The 24,055-nt window shown below is 43.3% G+C and overlaps 1 protein-coding gene across 1 annotated transcript in view; it reads left to right on the forward strand.

The window, feature by feature from the left end:
• The first annotated feature begins 517 nt into the window (after positions 1-517).
• Positions 518-24,055, forward strand: part of LOC136938358 (E3 ubiquitin-protein ligase rnf213-alpha-like) — a 28,786-nt gene continuing 5,248 nt past the window's right edge. The window contains exons 1-53 of the mRNA XM_067231647.1: positions 518-639; positions 1,751-1,878; positions 3,104-3,279; positions 3,697-4,407; positions 4,542-4,726; positions 4,844-5,014; positions 5,184-5,389; positions 5,532-5,818; positions 5,913-6,172; positions 6,370-6,582; positions 6,675-6,867; positions 6,956-7,011; positions 7,127-7,298; positions 7,758-7,928; positions 8,307-8,405; positions 8,494-8,616; positions 8,732-8,924; positions 9,021-9,194; positions 9,288-9,440; positions 9,551-10,167; positions 10,249-10,408; positions 10,518-10,735; positions 10,816-10,953; positions 11,176-11,340; positions 11,467-12,745; positions 12,838-13,019; positions 13,113-13,268; positions 13,351-16,959; positions 17,042-17,166; positions 17,259-17,372; positions 17,516-17,640; positions 17,723-17,845; positions 17,976-18,040; positions 18,130-18,283; positions 18,379-18,520; positions 18,702-18,893; positions 19,044-19,174; positions 19,298-19,455; positions 19,575-19,787; positions 20,002-20,189; positions 20,316-20,436; positions 20,542-20,642; positions 20,833-21,015; positions 21,126-21,292; positions 21,376-21,475; positions 21,561-21,675; positions 21,852-22,062; positions 22,238-22,437; positions 22,616-22,738; positions 22,872-22,982; positions 23,090-23,332; positions 23,694-23,769; positions 23,863-23,897. Of these exons, the coding sequence (XP_067087748.1) occupies positions 1,776-1,878; positions 3,104-3,279; positions 3,697-4,407; positions 4,542-4,726; positions 4,844-5,014; positions 5,184-5,389; positions 5,532-5,818; positions 5,913-6,172; positions 6,370-6,582; positions 6,675-6,867; positions 6,956-7,011; positions 7,127-7,298; positions 7,758-7,928; positions 8,307-8,405; positions 8,494-8,616; positions 8,732-8,924; positions 9,021-9,194; positions 9,288-9,440; positions 9,551-10,167; positions 10,249-10,408; positions 10,518-10,735; positions 10,816-10,953; positions 11,176-11,340; positions 11,467-12,745; positions 12,838-13,019; positions 13,113-13,268; positions 13,351-16,959; positions 17,042-17,166; positions 17,259-17,372; positions 17,516-17,640; positions 17,723-17,845; positions 17,976-18,040; positions 18,130-18,283; positions 18,379-18,520; positions 18,702-18,893; positions 19,044-19,174; positions 19,298-19,455; positions 19,575-19,787; positions 20,002-20,189; positions 20,316-20,436; positions 20,542-20,642; positions 20,833-21,015; positions 21,126-21,292; positions 21,376-21,475; positions 21,561-21,675; positions 21,852-22,062; positions 22,238-22,437; positions 22,616-22,738; positions 22,872-22,982; positions 23,090-23,332; positions 23,694-23,769; positions 23,863-23,897 (13,686 nt within the window). The 5' untranslated portion in view covers positions 518-639; positions 1,751-1,775. The remainder of the gene's footprint in view (positions 640-1,750; positions 1,879-3,103; positions 3,280-3,696; positions 4,408-4,541; positions 4,727-4,843; positions 5,015-5,183; positions 5,390-5,531; positions 5,819-5,912; positions 6,173-6,369; positions 6,583-6,674; positions 6,868-6,955; positions 7,012-7,126; positions 7,299-7,757; positions 7,929-8,306; positions 8,406-8,493; positions 8,617-8,731; positions 8,925-9,020; positions 9,195-9,287; positions 9,441-9,550; positions 10,168-10,248; positions 10,409-10,517; positions 10,736-10,815; positions 10,954-11,175; positions 11,341-11,466; positions 12,746-12,837; positions 13,020-13,112; positions 13,269-13,350; positions 16,960-17,041; positions 17,167-17,258; positions 17,373-17,515; positions 17,641-17,722; positions 17,846-17,975; positions 18,041-18,129; positions 18,284-18,378; positions 18,521-18,701; positions 18,894-19,043; positions 19,175-19,297; positions 19,456-19,574; positions 19,788-20,001; positions 20,190-20,315; positions 20,437-20,541; positions 20,643-20,832; positions 21,016-21,125; positions 21,293-21,375; positions 21,476-21,560; positions 21,676-21,851; positions 22,063-22,237; positions 22,438-22,615; positions 22,739-22,871; positions 22,983-23,089; positions 23,333-23,693; positions 23,770-23,862; positions 23,898-24,055) is intronic.

The raw sequence follows: 24,055 nt of genomic DNA on the forward strand, positions 1-24,055 counted from the left end.
TCTAGTGAAGATTTGGGAGCATAGCATCCTGATGGTCATGTCTGACAATTCCCTTTGAGTCTGCAGGCCATCATCAGGGCCCATCATCAGGGCTCTCATATCTCACGCATTTCAGCCATTTCTCATGCAACACCTTGTGTTTCTCACGCATAGTAACCATTTCTCACAAGGAAAAGTAAGGGATAACTTGTCCCGCTATATACATTTAATGGACGAGGCGCAGGCTGAGATGATAATTGTCTCGAGTTATACAGAGTTAAATGCCAATCAGAACATATCACCAGCAGTGATGTTTTCAGGTATGGGAATCACGCCAAACTTTTAATAAAGCACATGACCATATACAATTGCTTCTACAATTTGCTCACTAGTTTCTAGATCTCACAAAGTCGTACTTTTCAAACAAGTGGAATGTAACGCTATAACTTTCAGCATGCACGCATCGATGGCATGGTCTGGGTGACGGGTCGTTTACGCCCACTTTTGTAAAGCGAAAACTAAGAACGAAACTTATGTTATAGCTACTTGAAACTTACGACTGCGGCCCAGCCCAAGAGTAGTTAGCCAGGTATCTTCAAAGTTCAACAAAGACACTGAAGAGGTGTCATGCCATGGTTTCGAGGATTTCCGTAAACTGCAGTGAGTATGTCTGCGCAATGTTATGTTTAATATAAAGCATGTGCAATATTATGTGACGGAGAACAGATAGCGAGCCTGCTAACTTAATACCACTAGACGTAGGCTGGTGATTACCTTACCACTTGGAAGGGAAACACAACAGCTCGCTTAATAAAAACTAACGTAGCTAGGCTAGTTCATCTGCTGCGCCGAATTTGACAGTGACCTGGGCGGATTATAGGGAGCTACAGCTCTCCAGTCAGAAAGCGATGATAGGGTACTGATAGTCAGCGTACCTTAAGTTCGTAAAATACATATTGCATTGCTAGATATTCTTTAGTAAACTGGAAGTCGAAAGACAAACGGAATTCAAGACAGGCAGGTGGTTGAAGTTAGCAGTGTGTGTATAGCTAGGCAGGAACGTAGCCACTGTTCTTGACATTTGGTGATGTTAGCCCATTATTTAGCTTTGTGGAGCTAAATGTAGGCCTTCTGGTTCGTTGTGATATGTCATGATTTCACAAAGTGTATTCCATTCAACTATGTACAATATTTAGTAATGTCAAGTGCGCACATCATCTTTTAACGACGCATGGGCCAGTGTCTGGAGGAGCAGTCGACATTTCAAGCGCGTGACACGTTTAGAAATTTACATTACTATCGAGCAGAACAAACAGAGATTTTCATGCTAGTGTATAATACATGTATACAACTCCTCTTCTACAACCTCAGCTCAGGGATATTGTTTTAAGGAAATTATTTTCGTGCTTTGGTTGATTCCCGGATCTTCTTTTTGTTGAAGCTGGGAATGCGATTGGATAAACGATTGAGTATTCCTTTGCCATTGGACAGACAAACGGTGGGAGGGCCGGGCATAGAAGGAAGAAGCTTGAGTTTACTTTTGAGAGGATTGATTCTGTTGTTGTATATTGTATTCTTGCTTTGTCTACATTTCAGCAATTTATGGTTCACTCATGATTTGCTTACCCTGAGGAAATGTTATGACTGTCTCTGAGAACTACCTCTACCAAAAGAGGGTTTGGCTAACAGTGGACTTTTCCCCAAATACACTGAATCAAAAGTGAAAGGGAATGTTTCAGGGAAATGCTCAGTTGCTTGTGTAAAAATGCAGATACATCGACTGCTGAAACATCACGATGAAGTGCTCCAGTTGTGACCATATTGCATCCGAAAAGACAGCCAAGTTCTGCAGTGAGTGTGGCTTGAAGCTATCTGCACAACCTTCAATCCAGGCACCTGGTCAGTTTTGCTTTTTTGTCTCAAAATGACCATATTTGAATAGTGTGTTTGATGAATGTGATTGGAGTATGTCAACTTATTGTTACTTGTGTTACCGTTGAAGAGGTCTGTCCATAAACCACAGATCAGTTAACAATAATTAAAGATAATGATTACTTAATTACTTTTATACTGTTTGGAATGCTCTGAATATAATAAACAATGTTTGATCTATACCCTGCTATATTAAGCTTATGAGCACACAACCCTTGGTTATGTCCAGGAGATAAATATGCCTATTATCTATTAATATCTACTAATATCTATTAATTATGTTTCTTGTATCATTGATAAACTGTCATTATGCTGTTTTCTTATGCCTGCATAGCCATAAGTTAGTTCATCGTAAGGTGCGACAAGAAAAGGCATGCGACACTAGTGTCGGTCAGAGGTCACAATATTAACAAATCCCATGCAACTTTGAATGAGGAAAATAGAAGGAACGTCAAGGCCATTTCTAGGAGCCCTATCTAAAGACCTAAACAAACGCTATCTAGCTTGCAGTGTCCTATTTCTGTGCTTACGAAGGCTATGCTAATCGTCTCGTATCCTCCCATATTGTGATACTGTTTAACTCCCTTGATTTCCTGTATTCTTTGTCCATTCTGAGATACTCAACTTGAGTCACCTGCATCTTACATATGTAATAAATACTTAGATGTTGTCTTAAGCGTACATGCGATTTGAAGTAGTGTAGGGGGTTAAATATTGGCCAAACAACCAAAACGAATTCCCCTATGGTTTAAAGGAAGATGGGAAACTGAACAGTGTATTAGCATGAACCAAATAATGCCAATACAAATAGAATTAAGGTTATTTGACGCATTTAATAAAATTGCAAATGAATGAAATCAATCACAAGGCAAACATGTTACAAAATGAAAGCTTTAAATCTTACCTACTCTACCATGATCATTGTAAATCAGAGAGAGAGAAAGAGGTGAGCAAGGAGTAGGACAGTAGGACAATCCAGAACTGAGAAGGTCTCAGGAGATGAAGAATCCACAGAACAATGCATTACAATTCCCTTTATACACAAGGACAACCAATCAGACCTAATCTTGAATGGGGTGTGAGACCCATTAAGTTCAGACCGTCCAGAAACTCCAGATTTTAGCATATGAGAGGTGGGGGCAGGTTTGACACCCAGCCTTACAGTAGCATTGATTTGTGCTCCCCATTCCAGATAAAGATGCTGCCCTTGTCCCAGATACTGGCCTTGTTCCAAATGCTTCAGAACAATCTTTGAATGAAGGGGCTCAGAAGACAGGCTCGCAGAATGACTCTTCATCCCTGGACAATCAAGATAACAGATCCTCCAAAAGGCCTAATGAAGAGATCAACTCCAACCCTAAGAAAAAGGTGGATATCAGCCATGCCATCATAATTATCGTTTCATTGGTTTAGATAGTACAGTTAAGCGGTATTCTAACAGTGTTTCCCCTAGGTTTACAACTTTGTCTCTACATGTTTCCATGTAGAGACAGAAATGACATGCCGTTGTGTAAATAAGATAAAAAACATAAGACCATTTAGTTTGTTTACTAAAAGAGCAAGCTATAGACTTCTTTTATAGGAAAGCTAACCTTAAATGACTTATTTTGTGGTCTGGCGCTATATATATATTTAAAAAAAGGGGGGGGGGGCGGGGGCACCCCCCTAATATAATGGTAGGGGAAACACTGTATTTCAGACGTGTTACAAACGTAATCTGTAATACAACTATGTCGACTCTCACAAGAGGGAATGAATATCAGTCGTTTTTTTTGTGTCTAACAGCGGAAAAAAAAGAAAACAAAAAAGAAGAAAGATGGGAAAGAAGACCCTTCGTCGTTGTCATCAGATCAGATGACCTCTGACCCTTCCGACATCTCCCTAGCGACGAAGAGTGAGGAAGCAACAGAGTCGTCTGATAGTGACAGCTCGGTCAGTGTCATGGGCGAGACTCCAGACCCACTCCGTGTCACTCCTGACCCCCTGGCTCATAAGCAAGCTAGTCCAATGGGAGCACCCGATACCACCAGACCATCAGAGAGTCCACCTGACAATCACAGCCTTCAAGGTAGTACCCCTTCAGAGGGCAGTGCAGAGAGCACGTCTGCTACAGAGCCAGGGGTCCAGCATAAAGGAGAGGGCGATGCACCTTCATCACTTGTAAAGGACACATCCGAATCAACTCCAACAGGCACTACTACCTCTCTTCCAGAGTCTGAGGGCAAGTCCTCCACTAACACTCCACAGTCAGGCTCAGTCGAAGTCAGTAAGATCTCCGACGAGACGGGTCCAAAGCCGCCGACCAGTAGCACAAAGAACAAGAAAGATGCTGCCAACTCCAAGAAAACGGATGCGGACAAAACTGCTAAAGTAGGCCAGAATGCCAACCAGAGTAAGCAGGGCAAACAGAAAGGGAAAGCAGATGCAAAAGAGCAGCAACAGAAGCAAAGTCCTGCCGCCCAAGAGCAGATGGTTTTTGGGACACAAAAACCACAGGTAATTATGTGACCCGGCTTTTGGAGAATAAAATTGCTTACCGTTACAATTACAATTGGGTTAAGAGAGATCTAGTTATTATTTAGGGTGTTTATTGGGGTGATTTACAGTGGGCTGTGACATTTATGCATTAGACGGAGAGCAAAGGCTCCAGTGTTGACCCAGATCGGAAGGTGGAGGAGATGGAGGTCCAGCAGTCTGGCCAAGGGAAAGGAGATACCTCCTCAGCAACACAGAGTCCAGACACCAAGACGAACCAGACAGACAAGTCAAGCAAAGAGTCTGACAGCAAGACTCAGGATCCTCCACCACCTAAAAGGTATCCTCATCATTTGCCAACTGATTTGGTTTGTTCTTGTTTTGGATAACTATATACCAGTGGCAATTTTCTTTATACAGCATATATCTGATTGTCCTTTGCTTTATCCCATTTCAGGATAACATCAGGGAAGAAGCAGATACCTGCCTGTGACAGACTCACAATTTATTTCCATGCAGTCCTATCAAAGGATTTCAAGTTTAACCCAGATGAGGACCGCATATTCATCAGGGCTGGAGAGCGCATTGGGAAATGGGATGATAATACAGCTGAGCTCACTGTGACTAGGTAGGTGATGCTTGGTGTCTTTACAGTGTTCAAAATAGATTAGGTCAGTCATACGGTTAATATACATTTTCAATACACCACAATGTGATATATGTTGTTATAAATTGTATTTAATGTACAAATTGATATGCAACATACATTTTTGGGATACTGGTTTACTTGTATACAGGGACCTTGGAGTGCATGGATTCTTAGTGGAAGGCACCCATGTCACAACCAAAGAGAAAGCAGGATCTGTGTCTATACCATACAAGTATGTCATCTACAAGAGCAAAAAAAATAAATACGAGTTTGAGTATATCTACAAACCGGATTCTTCAAACGTGACCACCAATAGGTGTCTTTTTGTGAAGTCCCATCTGCTCAATGCAGAAGGTGGGTGCAATTCTATACCGCAGCTTAAGAAAACCAAATAATTATTTGTTACATGCCCTAGGTGTATTTCTCTTAATTTAACATCTTGTGAATATCAGTGTTAGAATGTGTTTTATGTTAAACTGGTGTGTTTTGATTTCAGGGGACTGGCATCAGTATGATGACATCATCTGCGTAGAGCCATCCACGGGTGTGCTAAAACGCATCAAAGCTTTATGGTCTGATCAAAGGAAAAGTGTCATAGAGGGCAGGGAAATCGCAGGGAACATAATGCTAGAGACGATATTTGATCTTCTTAGGAGTTGGAGTGACATCAATCTCAGGAGTTTCATCAAACAACTGAATCAGTTTTATGAAATCTATGGAAACCCCTATGTGTATGAAGATACACACAGGAAATGGCACTCATTGGACTACAGTGAAAACGACGTAAGTGTGATTTGAATGTCAGTTCTACCGACCGCTTTGAAAGATAAGCACCATTGAACCAGTTTTTAAAAAGGTACTGTTTCCTCTTTCACAGGTCAAAAAGCTGCTGAAACAGTTCATGTTGAAGAGTGTGATTCCTCAACTGCAGACAGAAGGGGACCTTAAGAGTGACTACGTTAAGGATCCTCTGAGAGCGGCATTGATAATGCTTTATGTGTGGAAAAAGTATACCCTCAAAATGGACAGCGGAGAACTCTCTCGTCTCTGCACAGCCCTCTGTCTGCCTAAATTGCCAAAAGAGGAATTCTTACAGTACTGGACAGACTTTGCACAATCTGTCTCAGAACTCAAAACGTGGGTAGTATTTGTTACTAGAATTTAAAATGTTTTGACTGAGAGTATTCTACATACTGACATAGGCTGACCCAAATGGTATCAGTAACTTAATTCTGGACCAAGAAGAAAGCAGTAAACCAATATTGGCTGTTTGTTGTCTTATTTGGAAGGCTATTAGTGTGTGATCCTCTGATTTCTATATTTCTCCAAAACAGTGTGACAGAGACATTGTTGATTCTTATCAACCATGTGAAAGATTTATTAATGCCCCGGTGGGTTCTGCCCATCCCCCTTCTCCACCTCCTGAAGGGCACCTCCAAACCCTTCCAGCCAGTCTCTCTCACCACAAGCCCCAGATATGAGCATTCTTGGGCAGGCCTGCAGGGCATCAAAATGACCAACTTGACACTAAACAGTCAAGAAAGGAAGTAAGTCTGTCCAATATTATACACTAAAAGATAACCTGGTCCCATTATCTTATGTGGTATCATTATTATGATTTATTTGTCCTCTGTTGTAGAGCAGTGTTAAATCTCATGAAAAACTATAGCCACATGGCTGAGGTGGACAGACTGGTGGTTCGGTCCTGGATGTTTCTGATGACCATAGATGAACTGATACCATGTAGCATCGCCATCAAAACTGACCTCTTGGACATGCTTAACATTTTCATCCTAAAGGCCCCTGTGGACATATCCTACAGCAATAATGAGGTATGTTGTCCATTTGATGAAATTGTTCTAAAGCTTTTAACATTATACAACTGTTATCATTCATTCCGTGTTCTTCCTTGGCTTGCAGAAAGTTTCCGAGGCACTTTCACATGTTCAAAGTAATCTCATTGAGCATAGATACAGGTCAGTGAAATTAACTATAAAATAATGTAAAAAAAAAAAAAAAAAACGTATCATGTATGTATGTATTCTGTCAGTTTTATTACAATGAAAATATTCACTTTTGATGTATTTGCAGTTGTCACAATCAGAGTTATGGGAGAGACTGTCTGGCAACTGCAGTAAAACTGCTTGACAAGATCTGCAAAGGGGTTCGGTCCACATACACACAGAACTTCTCAGATGTCCCTGTTGCTTTCATGAATCTTGTAGTTTTAGTCTCAGACTTTGCCCAGTCTTCTGAGACAAAGGTATGTGAATATTAAGTTGGCCAATATTTGCATGGAAATATGGCCAAGTAGACAGTGTGACAATGTTACTGTGTAGATAAGTGGGGAGTCAGGTGTCTGAGCGGTTAGGGAATCGGGCTAGTAATCAGAATGTTGCGTGCAAAATGACGTTGTGTCCTTGGGCAAGGCACTTCACCCTACTTGCCTCGTGGGAATGTCCTTGTACTTACTGTTAGTCGCTCTGGATAAGAGCGTCTGCTAAAACTGACTGAACGTAAAAAAGATAAGATTTTGTTGTGTTGTGTTTGTTATGCTGTTATGTTAGTAAGAAGGGATTAATATAATTTATTTCTGAAAAACTTCATGCAGTTTTATTGCTTTACTACTATGTAATTTGAAACGAAAACATTATTGTCTTTTCAGAAATGTTTTTATATTTGAATAACTACTGTGCTAAATGAAAAGCTTACTCTGTTATAGGTGACTCAAGAAGAAGAGCAGGATCATACACAAGCTAAACGTCTTGAGCTGCTGGATGAGACGATGGGAATCATGAGAGCCTGGATCAACCAAACCTTTAGAGAGAAGCTGCTGAAAAGGGGTCTGGCATCCATGTACCTCAGTGTACAAGTCTCCTCAACAGAGATTGAGGTGAGATGAAGATGTATATTGCAAGAAAACTGTTGTTAAATGAACACAGAATCAACTACAGTAACCATCATCTTAATCACCACAGCATCACAGGCATGGGCACTGCACTAGTGTAGTCAATTCTTACTTGACCTAGTTGACTCAGGACCCATAATTTAACCAAAAATGTGCGTGGGGATATTCTTCTTCAATAAGTGTGAGGATGTTGATGTGACAATATGTTACATGGTTATAATACAAATTTAACCTGCCAATTGATAATACACATATTCTTTCTCCAGGACAATACGGTTTCATAGAGTCACAATAGTAAAAAGTTTCAATACAATGAAGAAATGCCATATCTGTGCATTTTTTGTCTTTTTTCTTTCATCATAGATGTGGAACAACATCCTCTCTCTAAACTTCAAGAATGAGGATTTCACAAATGAATGGAGACAAACCTTCACAAAGGATTTAGAGGGTAAACTTCAGCAGGTATGAATTTGGTTTACAAACTCGAATAAGCATATTGTATCCCAGTTCTTCATCAAATATCTAACTAAAACATCTGAACACGTTTTAGGAGTCCCATCTGGATCAAATTGAGGTTTACTGCTCAAAGATCAAAGAGATGAATGAATCTTACCCACATGTAGCTAGGAGTATTGAGAAGTGTGCCCTTGAAGCTGTCACTACATTGTGTCAGGTATGGGAATTTGAATAAACCTAAAACATTTGACCCATGTTTCCTCAATCACATTGGAATGTGAGTAGTAAAGATGTTATTTTGTGTGGATATGGTTTCTTCAATAATTATACAGAGTAAGTCTGAAGGCAAGCTGTTTGAGAGGATAAACTTCATGAACTGGAACTATAAATTTGGAAAACTCATCTCTGCTATAATCGAGAAATCTTGGCCAAAAGACAGCCGTGGGTGTTACCAGGAAGAAGAGGAGGTGGTCCTTCGACACCTCTTGTCCTGGACTGCTGCCAAGAACATCTTCCAGCTACATGGTAAATGCATAAGATCAATTGACTCGGACTGTAGTAGCTTTATCACTCCCTTCAATCAGGGGCAGTTTCCCCCACTAAATAACGACATTTTTTTAGGTGCTAATGAAAAGCTTGTAGAGCATCTTTCTGACCTGGCCAGGGAGAGAATTTCAGTAGCAATTTCCTTCTTCACGGCCATCTCCAAACAGCTGATTCAAGGAAACATCAAGATGAACCTGCTGAACTACATTCTGGAGAAGAAGGATACTTTTACAGAGCTCCTAAAAATAGGTATGTCTACCTGTTGGGTCCTTATTCAATTGTCATCCATGTTAATACTGATATGACCATGAAATGGCTGTAATAATACATTTCTTTCTGCAGACTGTCTCTCTGAGAATGAGCGTTACAAAGATGGCACCCCTGTGAAGAGGCTGCTGCAGTGGAGACAGGAGGAGGTTAAAGCTGTGTATCATGAGAAGGAGCTCGTGAAAATCTTGCTGTCAATGAGCCGCAAACTTGAGGAACACATCACGGGTGAGCGAAGGGAAAGTTAAGAAATTAATGAACCATTACAGTTTCAAAGAATTTCTTGGTCTCTCATGACATTTTTCCTAGTTAGTTAAAATGTTAAATCTGTGTTGCAGTTGATTTAGATGAGTTGGAAGAAAGGCAAAGCACCAACATTGAATTGATGACCTTGGACCAGTTTATGGAAGTTCAATCATTTGAACAGCTGTCCTCGCCAGTGGCTGGTGTGGTCACATACTTTGACCTTGATGAAACAATAAAAGAGATGGCAGAGGTTCTTCTTACTTTTGAAAAAAGCTTCATATTCAAAATGTGCTGGGTGGAGGAGGCTAGATTATATGCTAGTGGAAATGCAAATGGTGAACTTGAAGAAGCTGGAGTGTTTGATATTAAGGCGACACCAGATATGATATACAAAAACATTTTCCAGCCTTGTTTTGCCAAGTATGAAGAGATTTACAAATGTCTGAAGAATGGATCTCTTAGGCTTGGGGAGGTCGATGCCCTCTTTAAAGCCTACAAAGGAAAGTACGAGGGGCTAGCAGAAGAGCTGGAAATCATGTGCAAAATCGACAAGTCCAGTGACAAACAGTGGATCCAGAGAAGAGCCCAGCAGATCGAGCAGTACCATGAGCTTCACCTTGCTGTCACGTCAGCTCAAGTCATTATGTTGGTCCAGGAGACCCTTGGCCTTCAAGGCGACTTCCAGGTTCTACAGACTTTGTTAGAAGTTGTAAGTACCTTCTGCCCGTTCAATGATTTTCATAATGCATTTATTGTGCTCCTCATCCTAATGATGTTCAACTGTTCTCAGACACACGCTAACTTCAAGAATGAACATCTGGATCGTATCGACAATGACCTGATGCAGGCTAAAATGGTTCTGGTGGATATCACAGAACCTCGCAGACTGTGTCTCCAGGAGCTTGGTCTCCGGAGAAACTTTGTCAACTGGGTGAAAGATGCCCTTGAAGGTAAAGCAATTAAATGTATTTAACATGGGTAATCATGTGAATACAGGATAGAGTTGATATTTTCAGTTGAATGCATTTTTAAAACACTCCATACCTTCCGTCATTCCAGATATCAATGAGCTGAAAGTGTTTGTCGACTTGGCCTCCATCTCTGCTGGAGAGAATGACCTAGATGTGGACCGTGTCGCCTGCTTCCATGACGCTGTCCTTGGCTACTCCTCAATGCTCTATGAACTGAAGCCTGACTCTGGCTTCCTAGCCCTCAAAGAGATGCTGAAGAAGCTTTGGAGGGCATTGGAGAATGACACCAACCTCCCTAAGAAGCTGGTGAGATTAATGTTTCAAATGGGGGAAACGGTTTCGAATTAGGTGCGTACGAAACTGACTTGCCATTGATCTTTTTCCAGCAAGACACTGCTCGCCACCTTGAGTGGTTGAAGTCTGTTAAGGACAGCCATGGGTCTGTAGAGTTGTCCTCTCTCTCTTTAGCATCATCCATCAACAACAAGGGTATCTATGTCATCAGTGCACAGAATGTAAAAAAGGTAAACAGCTTGACTATTAATAGAATGCTCTTTCCAAACCATCAAGAAATTGTTGTCCCTCCACTAGAATGGTTCGACTTTGAGATGAGGTTCTGTGTTTATCTAATCAGCTAGCTATAAGGCAACAGTGGATGTACTGATTGTGATTGACATAAGCAAAATAAACTACATGTTATTGAGAATGCGATTTCACAGCTTTTTTGTTTGATTGATCAAATCTAGTTGAGCATGGACACAGCTGTGAAGCTGCTGATCCCAGAGGACCACAACGAGGACAGGGAAATGCGTTCCTACTCTTTGGAGGACCTGAGGGAGCTGCAGAACAAACTGATGCTCATGTCTGGGAAGGGAGACCAGGGTCAGTGTGAGGTAGAGCAATTTGCAGAGGTATGTTGAGCATCTCATTCTGCTTTGAATATTGTATGTATCATTTGTCTGTAATGACTGTAAATTGATTTTAGTCATTGACAGCCAATAGTAATAACAATTGCACCTTCTGCATTCTACTTTTAGGTCTTTGCTAGTGTTCAAAGATTAGCCGTGGCATTCATTGCTCTATATACAGCTGGAAATCCCCTGTTCAGATACTGGGAGGCCCACATCAACTGCAACTCAGGCATCGAAGAATCAGGGATTTTCATGGACTTCCATTTGGGCAGTGTTGTCAGTTTCATTATGGTGGAGGGAAGAATGGTGGAGCAACTGCCTGAATTGTGCAAGAAAATGGAGACTTGTTTGAAATACTGGGAAGACTTCATAGATAAACAGAGATCTGATCATTACTACCTTAATTACTACACGGCTGAGCAGATTGTCTACCTGTGCAGTAAGCTCACTCAGCAAAAAGTGACTGGCTTGGATGACCAAGTTATCATGATGCTGTCCTTTGTGAAACCCAACTGCAATGCCTCAGATATGAGGCATGTTTGGCATGAACTCCAGTATGAAATCCTCACCAAACCAACTGAGCAAAACAAGGACATTGACTTTCAGACCTTTGTTGATGTCTCTTGTGGTGCAGAGAAAATACCTGAGTTGATAGAAGAGCTAGATCTCCCAGATAATTTGGCAAGTCTTGTTGAACAAGCTAGTGGCACACAGAAGCTGAATTTGATGTGGAATGCTTACATGAAAGACATGAAGAACTTCCTCCCCGACACTCTGGATGTCAGAAGTCTAGGAAGACTTCTGGAAATATTGGCCACCAAAGAAGATGAGACTGAGGATGACACTGAAGAAAAGAATGAAAGCATCCTCTTTAGACAGATGCCACATGGCCTTGCCACAGGGAGCCCAAACCTCATTGTTTGTCCGCACGAAGATGTCTTGACATCTTGCATATCCATTTACATGAGAAGTGAACAGGAGCCATTGCCGACTTACGACGAGGTCCTGTTGTGCAGCTCATCTACACCTTTTGAACAGGTGGAACTTTTTCTCAGGCGCTGCCTCACTGCTGGTTACAGAGGAGACAAGATCCACACCATGCTGTATGGGGATCAGCTGACTTACGAAGTGAGCTCCAAAGTTGAGAACTTCTTCCAGCGAATACAGGGGCAAAGCAGGAAGGACTACAGGCTTGTGTTGATCTGCAGTTCAGACAGAGAGGATGCCTACCTTCCCTCAGCCTTCAGCAAACACAGACTGCACATGGTACCTCAGGAGCCCTTGGCTAGGATTCAGAAGTACCTCAACAGACACTACACTGTCCCAGCAGATGAATGCAGTGCTGCTGCCGTGTTCAAAGATAGACTGTGTGTTGGAGTTGTGTCATCTGAAAGAGCTGGGGTTGGTGAGTGGTCCTTTGGTTATTTGGTCATTTCTTATTAAGGTATTGAGTTGTCTTTAAAATCATTGGTTAATTTACCTATTTTTGTAATGAAGGTAAGTCACTTTACATCAAGAGGATGTACGAGAAACTGAAGGCCAGCACAAAGACGTCTTCACTGCTGAAATGTATCCGCTTGATTGACCCAAGGGTTGATGAAAATATCCTTGTCAACTCTCTGCTCAACACACCACAGAAAGCAGAACTGATCATCTTCCATTTTGATGTCACAACATCGGTAAATACAAAGCACAAATGTGATACTCATTTTTTTTAAAGAAATTCCATGGTATTCCATATATGTTAATTGTTGATGATGAATATTCAACAGGTGCAGAAGGGCCTCAATCAGTTTCTGTTTAAACTGCTGGTGCTACGTTATTTAATGGATTCTGAGGGACGAATGTGGAAATGCAGCAGTCAGCAGCTTTATGCAATTGAGATCCTAAGGTCAACTGTAAAGTTGCCTAGAAATATCTCAAGAAAGGTATGTTTTTTTTTAAAGACTTTGTTGAAGGCATTTACATGTTTTGATGATTGAGGACTTCATCTTTGCCCTGTTTTCACAGAGTCAGAGTGCAAACACCACATTCCTGGATGTGTTCCCAAACATAATGTGCCGCCCTCCGAAAGAGGTTTTGGAGATGGAAATGAGAATGCAAGAAGAGACTTGCACTGTGAAGCCAGAGGACCCTCTAATGGATCATCAAGAGTTCAGAAGCGAAGCCTTTCAGAGGCCATACCAGTATCTGACGCGATTCCATAATCACGTGGATCTCAATGCCTACATGTATGGAGGAGTTGAGGGGTCGCATGGAGAATGCCTGCAAATGCTCCTCATGCACTGTGGCATCATGGATCCATCTTGGGCTGAGTTGAGGAACTTTGCGTGGTTCTTAAACGTCCAGCTAAGAGACTGTGAGACGTCTGTTTTCTGTGATGCCTCTTTCACAGGCGACACTCTTCAGGGATTCAAGACCTTTGTGGTGGACTTCATGATTCTAATGGCCAAAGACTTTGCCACTCCATCACCCAGCATTTCAGACCAGAGTCCTGGGAGGCAGCCGATTGACCTCACTGGGGTGACCGATGAAGACTTGGCCCCCTTCCGGATTAGGAAGAGATGGGAGTCAGAGCCACACCCATACATCTTCTTTAATGACGACCATGTTTCCATGACCTTTATTGGTTTCCACCTTCAACCTAATGACCAGAATTCTGTTGATGCCATTGATCCATCTACGAGACAGGTAATCAAAAAAAACATCATGACAAAGGAGCTGTACGAAGGCCTAAAGCTACAGAGAGTCCCTTTCAACATGGACTTTGATCAACTGCCCAGAGGAGAGAAAATTGAACGCATCTGCAATGTTCTGGGAATCCAGTGGCCTCTTGATCCTGATGAAACATATGAGCTCACCACCGACAACATCTTGAAGATGCTGGCAATCCACATGCGGTTCAGGTGTGGCATTCCTGTAATAATCATGGGAGAGACCGGATGTGGAAAGACAAGGCTCATAAAATTCCTCTGTGAACTGCGAAGGTCTGGAGTGGCCACTGACAACTTGAAACTGGTCAAAGTTCATGGAGGAACAAGTTCCGACATGATCTACACCAAAGTCAGAGAGGCAGAAGCCATTGCGTCTATCAACCTAGAACACTACAACTTTGATTCTGTTCTTTTCTTTGACGAGGCCAACACCACAGAAGCCATCAGCAGTATTAAGGAGGTCCTCTGTGACAAAACTGTTGAAGGAGAACAGTTGAATGTCAACTCCGGCTTGCAAATCGTTGCTGCATGCAACCCCTACAGGAAGCACACAGATGAAATGATTCAGAGGTTGGAATCAGCTGGCCTTGGATATAGAGTTCGAGCTGAAGAGACAGATGAAAAGCTGGGGTCCATTCCGCTCCGCCAGTTGGTGTACAGAGTACAGTCGCTACCGCCAAGCATGATCCCCCTGGTGTGGGACTTTGGTCAGCTCAACGATCAAACTGAAAAGATGTACATCCAACAAATTGTCCAGAGGGTGGTTGCAACCAACACGGTTGATGCAGACTACATTACACTGATAACAGATGTCCTGTCCGCCTCGCAGAAATACATGCGGACAAGGAAAGACGAATGCAGCTTTGTAAGCCTGAGGGATGTGGAACGTTGCATGCAAGCTTTTGTGTGGTTCTACAAAAGCCATGAGATGCTACTTGCAGAGCTTCAGAAGTTTGTGAAGAACCAAAACACAGAGAGGGGTGAGAAGAATCCAAAGGGCCTGCATGAGAGGGACCCGGTCTTGTGGTCTCTTGTGATGGCAGTGGGAGTCTGCTATCATGCCTGCTTGGAATACAAAGACAAATACCGAAAAAGAATCTGCAAGTGTCTTCCAGAAGCTTACACCCCAGTGAAAGTAATGCAGGAAATTTCCCTCATGCAGGATCTCCTTCTGAGTGGAGTCCCCTTGGGGGAAACCATTGCAAGAAACAATGCTCTTAAGGAGAATGTCTTCATGATGGTGATCTGCATTGAGCTGAGAATCCCCCTCTTCTTGGTAGGAAAACCTGGAAGCTCAAAATCTCTGTCTAAAACCTTGGTTGCTGATGCCATGCAAGGCCAAGCATCCCACTCAGAACTCTACAAAAGACTGAAACAGATTCACTTGGTGTCTTTCCAGTGCAGCCCCCACTCCACACCAGAAGGCATCATAAATACGTTCAAGCAATGCGGACGTTTCCAGGAGGGAAAGAATCTGAGAGAGTACATTTCTGTGGTGGTGCTGGATGAAATTGGCCTGGCTGAGGATTCCCCCAAAATGCCACTAAAAACCCTCCACCCTCTGTTAGAAGAAGGATGCATCGATGATGAGCCCCTACCCCACAAAAAGGTTGGATTCATCGGTATATCTAACTGGGCATTGGACCCTGCCAAGATGAACAGAGGAATCTTTGTGTCCCGCGGTGACCCCGATGAGAAGGAGCTGATCGAGAGTGCTAAAGGCATATGCTCGTCCGACACAATGATCCTTGAAAAGGTCCGAGATTTCTTTCAGCCCTTTGCTAGAGCCTACCTAACCATCTGCCGTAAACAGGGGAAAGGCTTCTTTGGCTTGCGTGACTACTATAGCTTGATCAAGATGGTTTTTGCCATCACCAAGGCTACAGAGCAGACTCCAAGTGCGGAGAAGATTGTGGAGGCTGTGCTGAGGAACTTCAGTGGCAGAGATGATGTGGATGCTGTCACAGTGTTCTCCAACAGGCTGCAGATCAAACCAAATCTGGAGAGCATTAGTGCTATTGAGCTGGTGAGGGAAAACATCAGAGCGATTGGCCAGGAGGAAGAATGCCGCTATTTGCTGGTTCTGACAAAAAACTATGCAGCTCTACAGATCCTTCAGCAGACCTTTTTCTCAGAGACCTGCCAGCCTGAGATCATCTTTGGCTCCAGCTTCCCCAAGGACCAGGAGTACACCCAGATTTGCCGAAACATCAATCGAGTAAAGATCTGCATGGAAACCGGTCGAACCATTGTGCTTCTGAACTTGCAGAATCTTTATGAAAGCCTCTACGATGCTCTGAACCAATACTATGTCTGCCTGGGAGGACAGAAGTATGTGGATTTGGGCTTGGGAACCCATCGTGTGAAATGTAGAGTGCACAAAGACTTCAGGCTCATTGTCATTGAAGAAAAAGAAGTGGTCTACAGGCAATTCCCAATCCCGCTCATCAACAGGCTGGAGAAACATTACCTGGACATTAACACTGTCCTCAAGAGTGAGCAAAAGAGAATTGTTGAAGAACTGGAGAAATGGGTGGGACAGTTTGTTGCCCTTCACAATCAACACAGCATGGCACCACAGGCCCACAAGTATCAGCCTCCTGATGTCTTCATAGGCTACCATTCTGACACATGTGCTTCCGTGGTCCTCCAAGTCACAGAGAGAGAGAAGGGAGAGATGGACGACTCAGATCCCCAAAGAAAAGTGCTGGATGAGGCTAAACTCATCATGCTCAACTGTGCCACCCCTGACTCTGTTGTGCGGCTAGACTGTACAAGTCTCTCCAAGGTGGAAATCGAAGGTTTGGCCAGAGTCTACTTTGAGGAGCAGAAGCATAGTTCTCTGGCTGACTTCATGGTCTCCCACACACAACAGGACGACCAGTGTCTTTCCTCTTTCACAGAGGTAAATTGTTCTTGTCTATATACAGAATTCTAGTATTATTTCATTAACATCGTCACTCATTAATCTTGATTGACTTTCTTAGGTGACAACATTCTCCAGACTTCTGACAACATGTGACATTGGACCACTGGAGGAGATGGTGCAGAGTGTAGAACTGCTCTCTCTACAGCAATTTGACACAGAATATTCCTTCCTCAAAAAGATCAGGTTTGTTTATTGAAAACAGGTGTGATGTATGAGTATTGAATGATTTTAATAATAAATTATTTTTATGTATTTTTTTAAACTTCTCTCCTTAGGCATTTTCTCACAAGAGAAACCAAAAGAAAGAATGCAACGAGCAACAAGATCCTTATCATTCAGTCTGACTTTGTGGAAGCATCCCACGGCGCAAATCTGATTGCATCTGCAAAGTAAGTCAAGTCCAAATATTTTGACTTGTGAGTCAGTGGTAAATGAGTTACGGCCCTGCTGTTATGCGTTTTCCCATGGTCCTTTGTCTTCTGCTCCTGCTCTCAGGTTTGTGTGTTAAGAGTATTTCTGTTTGGTTTTTAAGATATTCGGCCATTAACGAAATCAACAAGTCAAGACGTGAGGAGATGGATGGGAAGGTTTTCATTTACTTTATCACCAAACTGCCGAGGATGGAAGGAGGGACTTGTTATGTTGGATTTCATGGAGGTAAGGTCATTTGGAGATAGACTTTTGAAGTAACTTTTTTACAATGTAGGATGAAACATTCAAAAACATTTTTCCCCTAAAGGTCCATGGAGGTCAGTCCATATAGATGACCTGAGAAAATCAAAAGACATTGTGTCAGACATCAAAGCCTTGCGCAATCTGACAATAAGCCAACTCTTTGAGGAAAAGCAAGATCAAACTGAACGTAAATATACAGATAACATTCAAAAACAGAATAGAGCTGTTCTTGTATCTGTTTTCAATAGATTATGAAATGTAGTACACACATATATAAAATAATTGACAACAACCAATAACTTTGTGTGTTTGCGTAGCTATGGAGGTTGATGACATGTACTCTGAGGCAGAGCAACATGAGACGGAACACGGGGACCAATCTGTGAGTTCAGTTAAAACAAGTCAATCGCCATTTGTCATTGTTGTGTCGAGGCTGCTGCTTATTTTCCTTTTCTTTATGACATGCCACAGGGCTGGGAGAGTTTTGTAGACACAACAGCACTGGTGCGTAGCTGTGTCCAGAGTGCAGTGGGCATGCTCAGAGACCAAGTAGAGGGTGGCAGCCGCAGCACCAGGAGAGTTGAGATCCTGCTGACTCTTCTGTCCGACAACGAAGAAATAAGAGGTGTGCAAACCGTGACCTGTTTTCTACTCATTCTCTTGATACGATCTTGTCGCACTGCTAAAACGTAATTTCTTTCAAATGTTTCATGTCTGAAGGAGAATTCTTGAGAACTGTGAAAAGACGCCTTCATTCTCTGCTGGTCACCTACGATAGCAGTACCCTCTCTTCAAATAAAAACAACTGGGTCATCAAGGAGGCGTCCAACATTGATGCTGTGCAAGAGGGAGGCACCTTCAGGTAACAAAACAATTGTCTGTTATATTTTAGGTCTCGGTGCTTGTAATAAGTTAAAAAGCAATTAGACCGTAGTAAGGTAGTAATTCTTAACACATTTTCATGTTGATAAGCATCCTTAAAAGGCATGTATTACCTATTAAGGAATACTAAGCTCAATATACAATACCACTAACCCTAACAGACACACCCTGTGGAAGCGTGTCCAAGCTGTGGTCGTACCCTTTCTGGCTCAGCTGATCTCTGTCGTCGACCGCGACCAAAACCTGGACATCCTTCTGGACACCAACTCTAGTGAGCCTGTCAAGAAGCTGTGGTTGGACATCTTTGGGAATGAAAAACTACTGGATGTCCCCTATGCAAGAGTGGACCACAAGTAAGTAACAACTGCGGTGTAACACTTTTAATTCATCATTGCAAGTCGAATAAATAGTGCACTATTTTGCACTATTTATTTTCCAGTCTAGATGCAGGTTATATCCTTGTTTTAATGATCATTCTCTAAAAATGCCTTTCCTTCTCACAGCGCTGAGTCCCATACTATCCTGGTCCAGAACTACATTTCTCCAGACAAGAATGTCAGCTGCAGCATGCCTTTCAGCTGGAGGATCAAGGACTACCTGGATGAACTCTGGGTTCATGCTCTTCATCGTGAAGGTAACTGCATGCAACTACTGTACCGTACCTATATTTATCAAATAAATAATTTGCTGCTCTGTCCCAGTCTCTTGTTTGAGTGCACTGAGGGGGAATGAGATACCATTTCCTATCACCTGACAGGCCACACTCAAAGTCAGTTTGAGGAGTTCTTTGGGAAGACTCCACTGGGCAGATACATCTTGAAAGCAGAGAAGGAGATGCAGGCAGAGTTTTTCCATAGATACCTGCAGGATTTCATCTCCATGACAATGAACCTTGCCTCTGAGGATGATCTACAGGTAGGATCATTCACTCTTAAAATGTTTATGATTTTCACTTTGGTGGATCTTGTTGATTTTCTTGTTTTCTATTGTATTGAGTGTTTGTGTTAATGCTCTCAAACCGTCTAATCCCCCAGCTCCTCTGTGGTGCCCTGAATTGCTGTGTTAACGAGATGCGAGTCCATTCTGAAGTCTCCATGGAAAATGAAGTGCTATCACTACCTTGGGTCCATGCGGCCTACCACAAATTTAAGAACCGTTTGCAAAACCTCTCCAGGATGATCCACATTGAGCCCCAGGTGCCCGCTGCTCTCCAGGGTAACATCCACGCCAGGGAGGGGGCCGAGCTGGTAAGACAATACCCTGGTTTACGATTGTCATGAAAACCTCACGTTCAATTAATTGGGGAACACCACAAATGGTCATGCAAGAAACTGAGGCAGAGACCCATTGTTGCCCACAACATGGCTTTTTAACGGCTCTTACTCGTGAGCTTGAATGGGTTCTACCTAATATCATTTCAGCTCAAACACTATCTCCCCCCTTTCGCCCCACCCCTCTAAGGTCCTGGATGTGTACGCAGCATTGGCCTCCGTGGAGGTCCTGGAGCCCCAGGCTCTGGACACAGACCCCCAGAGACGGGCCTGGCTCAGGCAGGTCAAGAGGCTGCAGGTCCCCATAGAGCTGGTCTGCTCCGAGGAGAGTGTGAGGCATTATGGAGAGAGGAGCAAGACCATGGCTGGCAGGGTCCAGTAAGTTCCATGTAGATCTAATGAAATGGTGGAGTTTAGCGTATATTGACATCATTGGTATAATTGACGTCACTATATGGTACATCTTTTGCACCATGTGAGCTGACTTTGTGTGGTACCTTCTAGAACTGGGTGGAACCGCATCTTCTCCCTGTCTTTGTTCGTGGAGCACATGTTGCTGGGCATCGAGGGAGAGGAGGTGAAACTGAAAACACTAGTCTTGGAGCACATGCGAGGACTTGGCAAAGTAAGTGTAGTTCATCATCGTCATGAGTCTTGTTCAACCCCCTAGCCATAACAGGGACAAGGATGTATTGTCTACAAGTGCATTCTTTCTGTTAACCCTGTCAAGGTACTGGAAAACAGTTCTGACCTAAAAATGCAGAAGCCGTTTGAAGATGTGATCGGTATATTGAAGGCCTGCAAAGATGGAGCAGTGGAATGTTTCTTCAGGTGTGGATGGTTTTTCTATGTGCTGCTGTGTTTTTTAAGTGTACGCTCAAAAAAACATTATCATTTCCAATTACATACATTGCTATCAACAAGGCAATGACAAGACAAAGATTTGCTAGAATATTTCAATTTAAATCCAAGTTTCAAATCCAAGACAATAATAGGTGGATGCCCTCTTTTGTCCAATCAGGTTTGGCCTCCAGCCATGCCCAGTGTGTTTGGGCGACCCTCAGGACCCCCTCAGTCTGCCCTGCAAACACATCTACTGCTTGGGCTGCATCAAACAGTGGCTGATCCCAGGCCAAATGTACTGTCCTCTGTGTATGGACGCTGTTCCCGAAGATCTCTCCTTCCAACCCTCAGAGGACATACGGTATGGAAATACTCACCTGCCCACCTCAAAAGAAAAACAATTAAAAACAATGAAATTATGATTTTTCCTTTATTTTTATTTTTATGGATTGATGGTGTTTTTATTTGCAGTCAACTCATCAACCAGAATGCCCAGTTCAGGAAACGGTGCAATGCCTTCTTCATAGACATTGTCTCTACCGTGTGCTTCAAGGACAACACCCCCCCCTGCCAGAAAATTATTCACCACCTTCTGTCATTCCTCATGGTGGAGGTCCAAGCTGTACCCATCATCAGAAGTATGTTGGAACAGCTCTTCATGTTTGTTTGGGTGTATGTATGAGTCTGTGGTATTCTGATGATGTGTTTTTTTCCTGGTTAGGCAAGCAGATTCTGACCAAGGCGCTTTCTCCCTTTGATGACTCTGTGGATAAAAACCCAGTGGTGCGGTCTGTAGTGCTCAAACTTCTGCTCAAGTACAGGTAAGGAGCAAATGGTTGCTTTTCACGTTCAGGATTTTTTGTAAGTCGTAGGCCACACTTGGTAATTCAATGGATTTTCTTCAAGCTTTGATGACATCAAAGGCTACCTGCAACATCACCTGACTGCAGTGGAGCAATCCAACATCTTGGAGGAGTCAGACAAAACAAATCTCTACTCCCTTTACATAAACTGCTTGGAGGTATGTCTAAATAACCAGAGCATTGCCCGTACCTCATACAAGAATGATTGTTATTTTTTTTTTAATTGAATTTAAATTAATCAACAATGTGACACAAATTAAAAGTGTTGCTGCCAAAACGTTTCTAAATTGTGAGTTCCAGAGTGATTGCAGTTGCATCCTGTGGTTGTTTCCAGGACTCGATGTTTGAGAGGACGCAGTGCCACACAGTGGCAGAGCAGCAGGCGTGTCTGAGGGAGGAGAGAGCCTTCCTGGGGGACTTCCTGCAGTCGCACCCTGCCTCGGGGGCCCAGGGCGCCACCGTGGAGTACCTGCAGCAGATAGCCAGGACGCGCTTGTGTCTGGATCTGGCTGCGAGCCTGCTGGTGGACTCCCTGGATGTCACAGGTACCTCGTCATCTGGTATTTGGGATCATATGTCGAGTATCCCGTAGCGATGACAGCCTGACAGCGATTCCATCCACTTGGAACAGTCTGGTTAGACGGTTTTTGAACAATATATTTCTTGTTTAATATTCATTGCTGTTGTCATGTCGCTCGGCCCTCTCTCTCCCTCGCCTAGAAGAATCCCAGCGCGGACCCCGGAATGGGTCTGCTGCGTTCCTGGCCAGTGTGATGGAGCTGTGTGCGCACAGCAGGAACGACTGGTACAGGGTCTACCTGATCCGCAAGATCTGCAGCCAGCATGGAGTTGAGTTTGTCCAGAAGCTCCAGAAAGAGGCCAGCATCCGCTGGCTGTTCCCCGAAGAAGTTCTTCAGCAGGTAACTCCTGGCTATATTCTTGTCTATGGCATTCTTGAAATGAATACTGGATCTTCTCATTTGATTCGCTACAGTATAGGCATGCACTCTGATTATAGCTTATTCTGGTTCTGTATTTGTTGGGCATACATTGAGCGGTAGCACCGTGTGTGGATTCCCTCTGTTCTCCACCTGTCAGAGTCAAGATGACAGCCTCATAGATCAGTACCTCGTGTGTGGAGAGGATTACAAGGCAGTTCGAGATGCTGTCGCCAAGGTCATGATGGAGGGCAAAGCGAAGCGATTGGATGCGGCTTGCGAGGTAATTCTGTTCTGTTTAACCTCAAAACCGACACACCGTTACTTGCCGAATAATCGGAGTACATACTAGTGTAGGCTACATTGTTAAAAGAAAAGACTTGCTCATAAGAGTGTGTGTGGTTGTGTGTGTGTAGGGTTGTGCGTGTCCGCCACACAGAAGGACAGTCTACCTTCTTCTGGCTCTGTTCAGAGAAGTCACCTCTCTCTACAGGGCAGCTAACCCCACCTTCCACCCCAAACCTCAGGTCAGTCTCTCCACATCTAATCCTCATAACATAAACCGAATTGGAAGACTTGTCTTTACAACCCGTGACCAAGTATGAGTGACTCTTTCTGTCCTCGCCTCTCCTAGCAATGTGAGGCACTGGTAGCTTTCATTGAGACCTCTAAAGTCCTGGCCGCCCCAGAAGTGAAGGCTTTTGCCCGGGCTCTGGTGGGCAACCAGCTGGGGGCCATGGGAGTCCGACAGGGCGCCTCCACAGCAGAGAGTGTGGTGGTGGAGCTCACCGTCCACCTGGCTGCTGTCTTGCTCTGTGGGAACCCGGGCGTGATGACGCCCCTTCAGCAGCTGGCGCTGGTGCCCGCCAACATGCAGGTGGGCACACTGTCCCCTCAAGCCTGTCTCGCTCGGTCTCGTCTGTCTCCTTCAGGAATGCTGTGTTGGTTAGAGCTGTTGCATTGTAGCACCTGGATTTTCTCGGGGCACGTTTGAAAGTGGGGAAGATGGTGTGCTGTATAATCTTGCGAGTAACAAATACGAATTTAGTTCCGGTGCATATTTGAATGGTTTCCCCCCCCAGCGTCCACCAACTTTAATAAAGAAAAGAAAATAAAAAATATTACATGTGATGCTAGTGATGCACCGAAATGAAAATTCTGGTATTTTTGGGAATTCAGACATTTCAAAGCATCCCATTAATCAACACATTCATTAAGAAGTAATGGTTATTCCACAGAGAGCTTTCTTACCCACAATGCCAGAGGACATGCTAGCAGTAGCTCGCCAGGCCATGGGACCATTGCAGTGGTACTGTGAGTACTGACTTAGGCAACTGCATATCAGAGGACATTCAAAAGATCCGATCAAACAGTCTTTGTCATAATCATAATCCTTATCTTCCACAGTGTGTCCAAATGGTCACCCTTGTACCATTGGAGAGGTATGTAGCATGAGGCTAATTTAAGCATAGTGACACATTTGCTTTGTGTCAATTTAACAACAATGTCTTTTTCTTCTTTTTTTTGTATGCTTTCTGTATCTACTTTTTAACTTTTAATTCATGAAACATGTAAAAGACTTTTATTCAGCCAACCCCAT

This window comes from Osmerus mordax (assembly GCF_038355195.1).
Source record: "Osmerus mordax isolate fOsmMor3 chromosome 3 unlocalized genomic scaffold, fOsmMor3.pri SUPER_3_unloc_4, whole genome shotgun sequence".
Taxonomy (NCBI): domain Eukaryota; kingdom Metazoa; phylum Chordata; class Actinopteri; order Osmeriformes; family Osmeridae; genus Osmerus; species Osmerus mordax.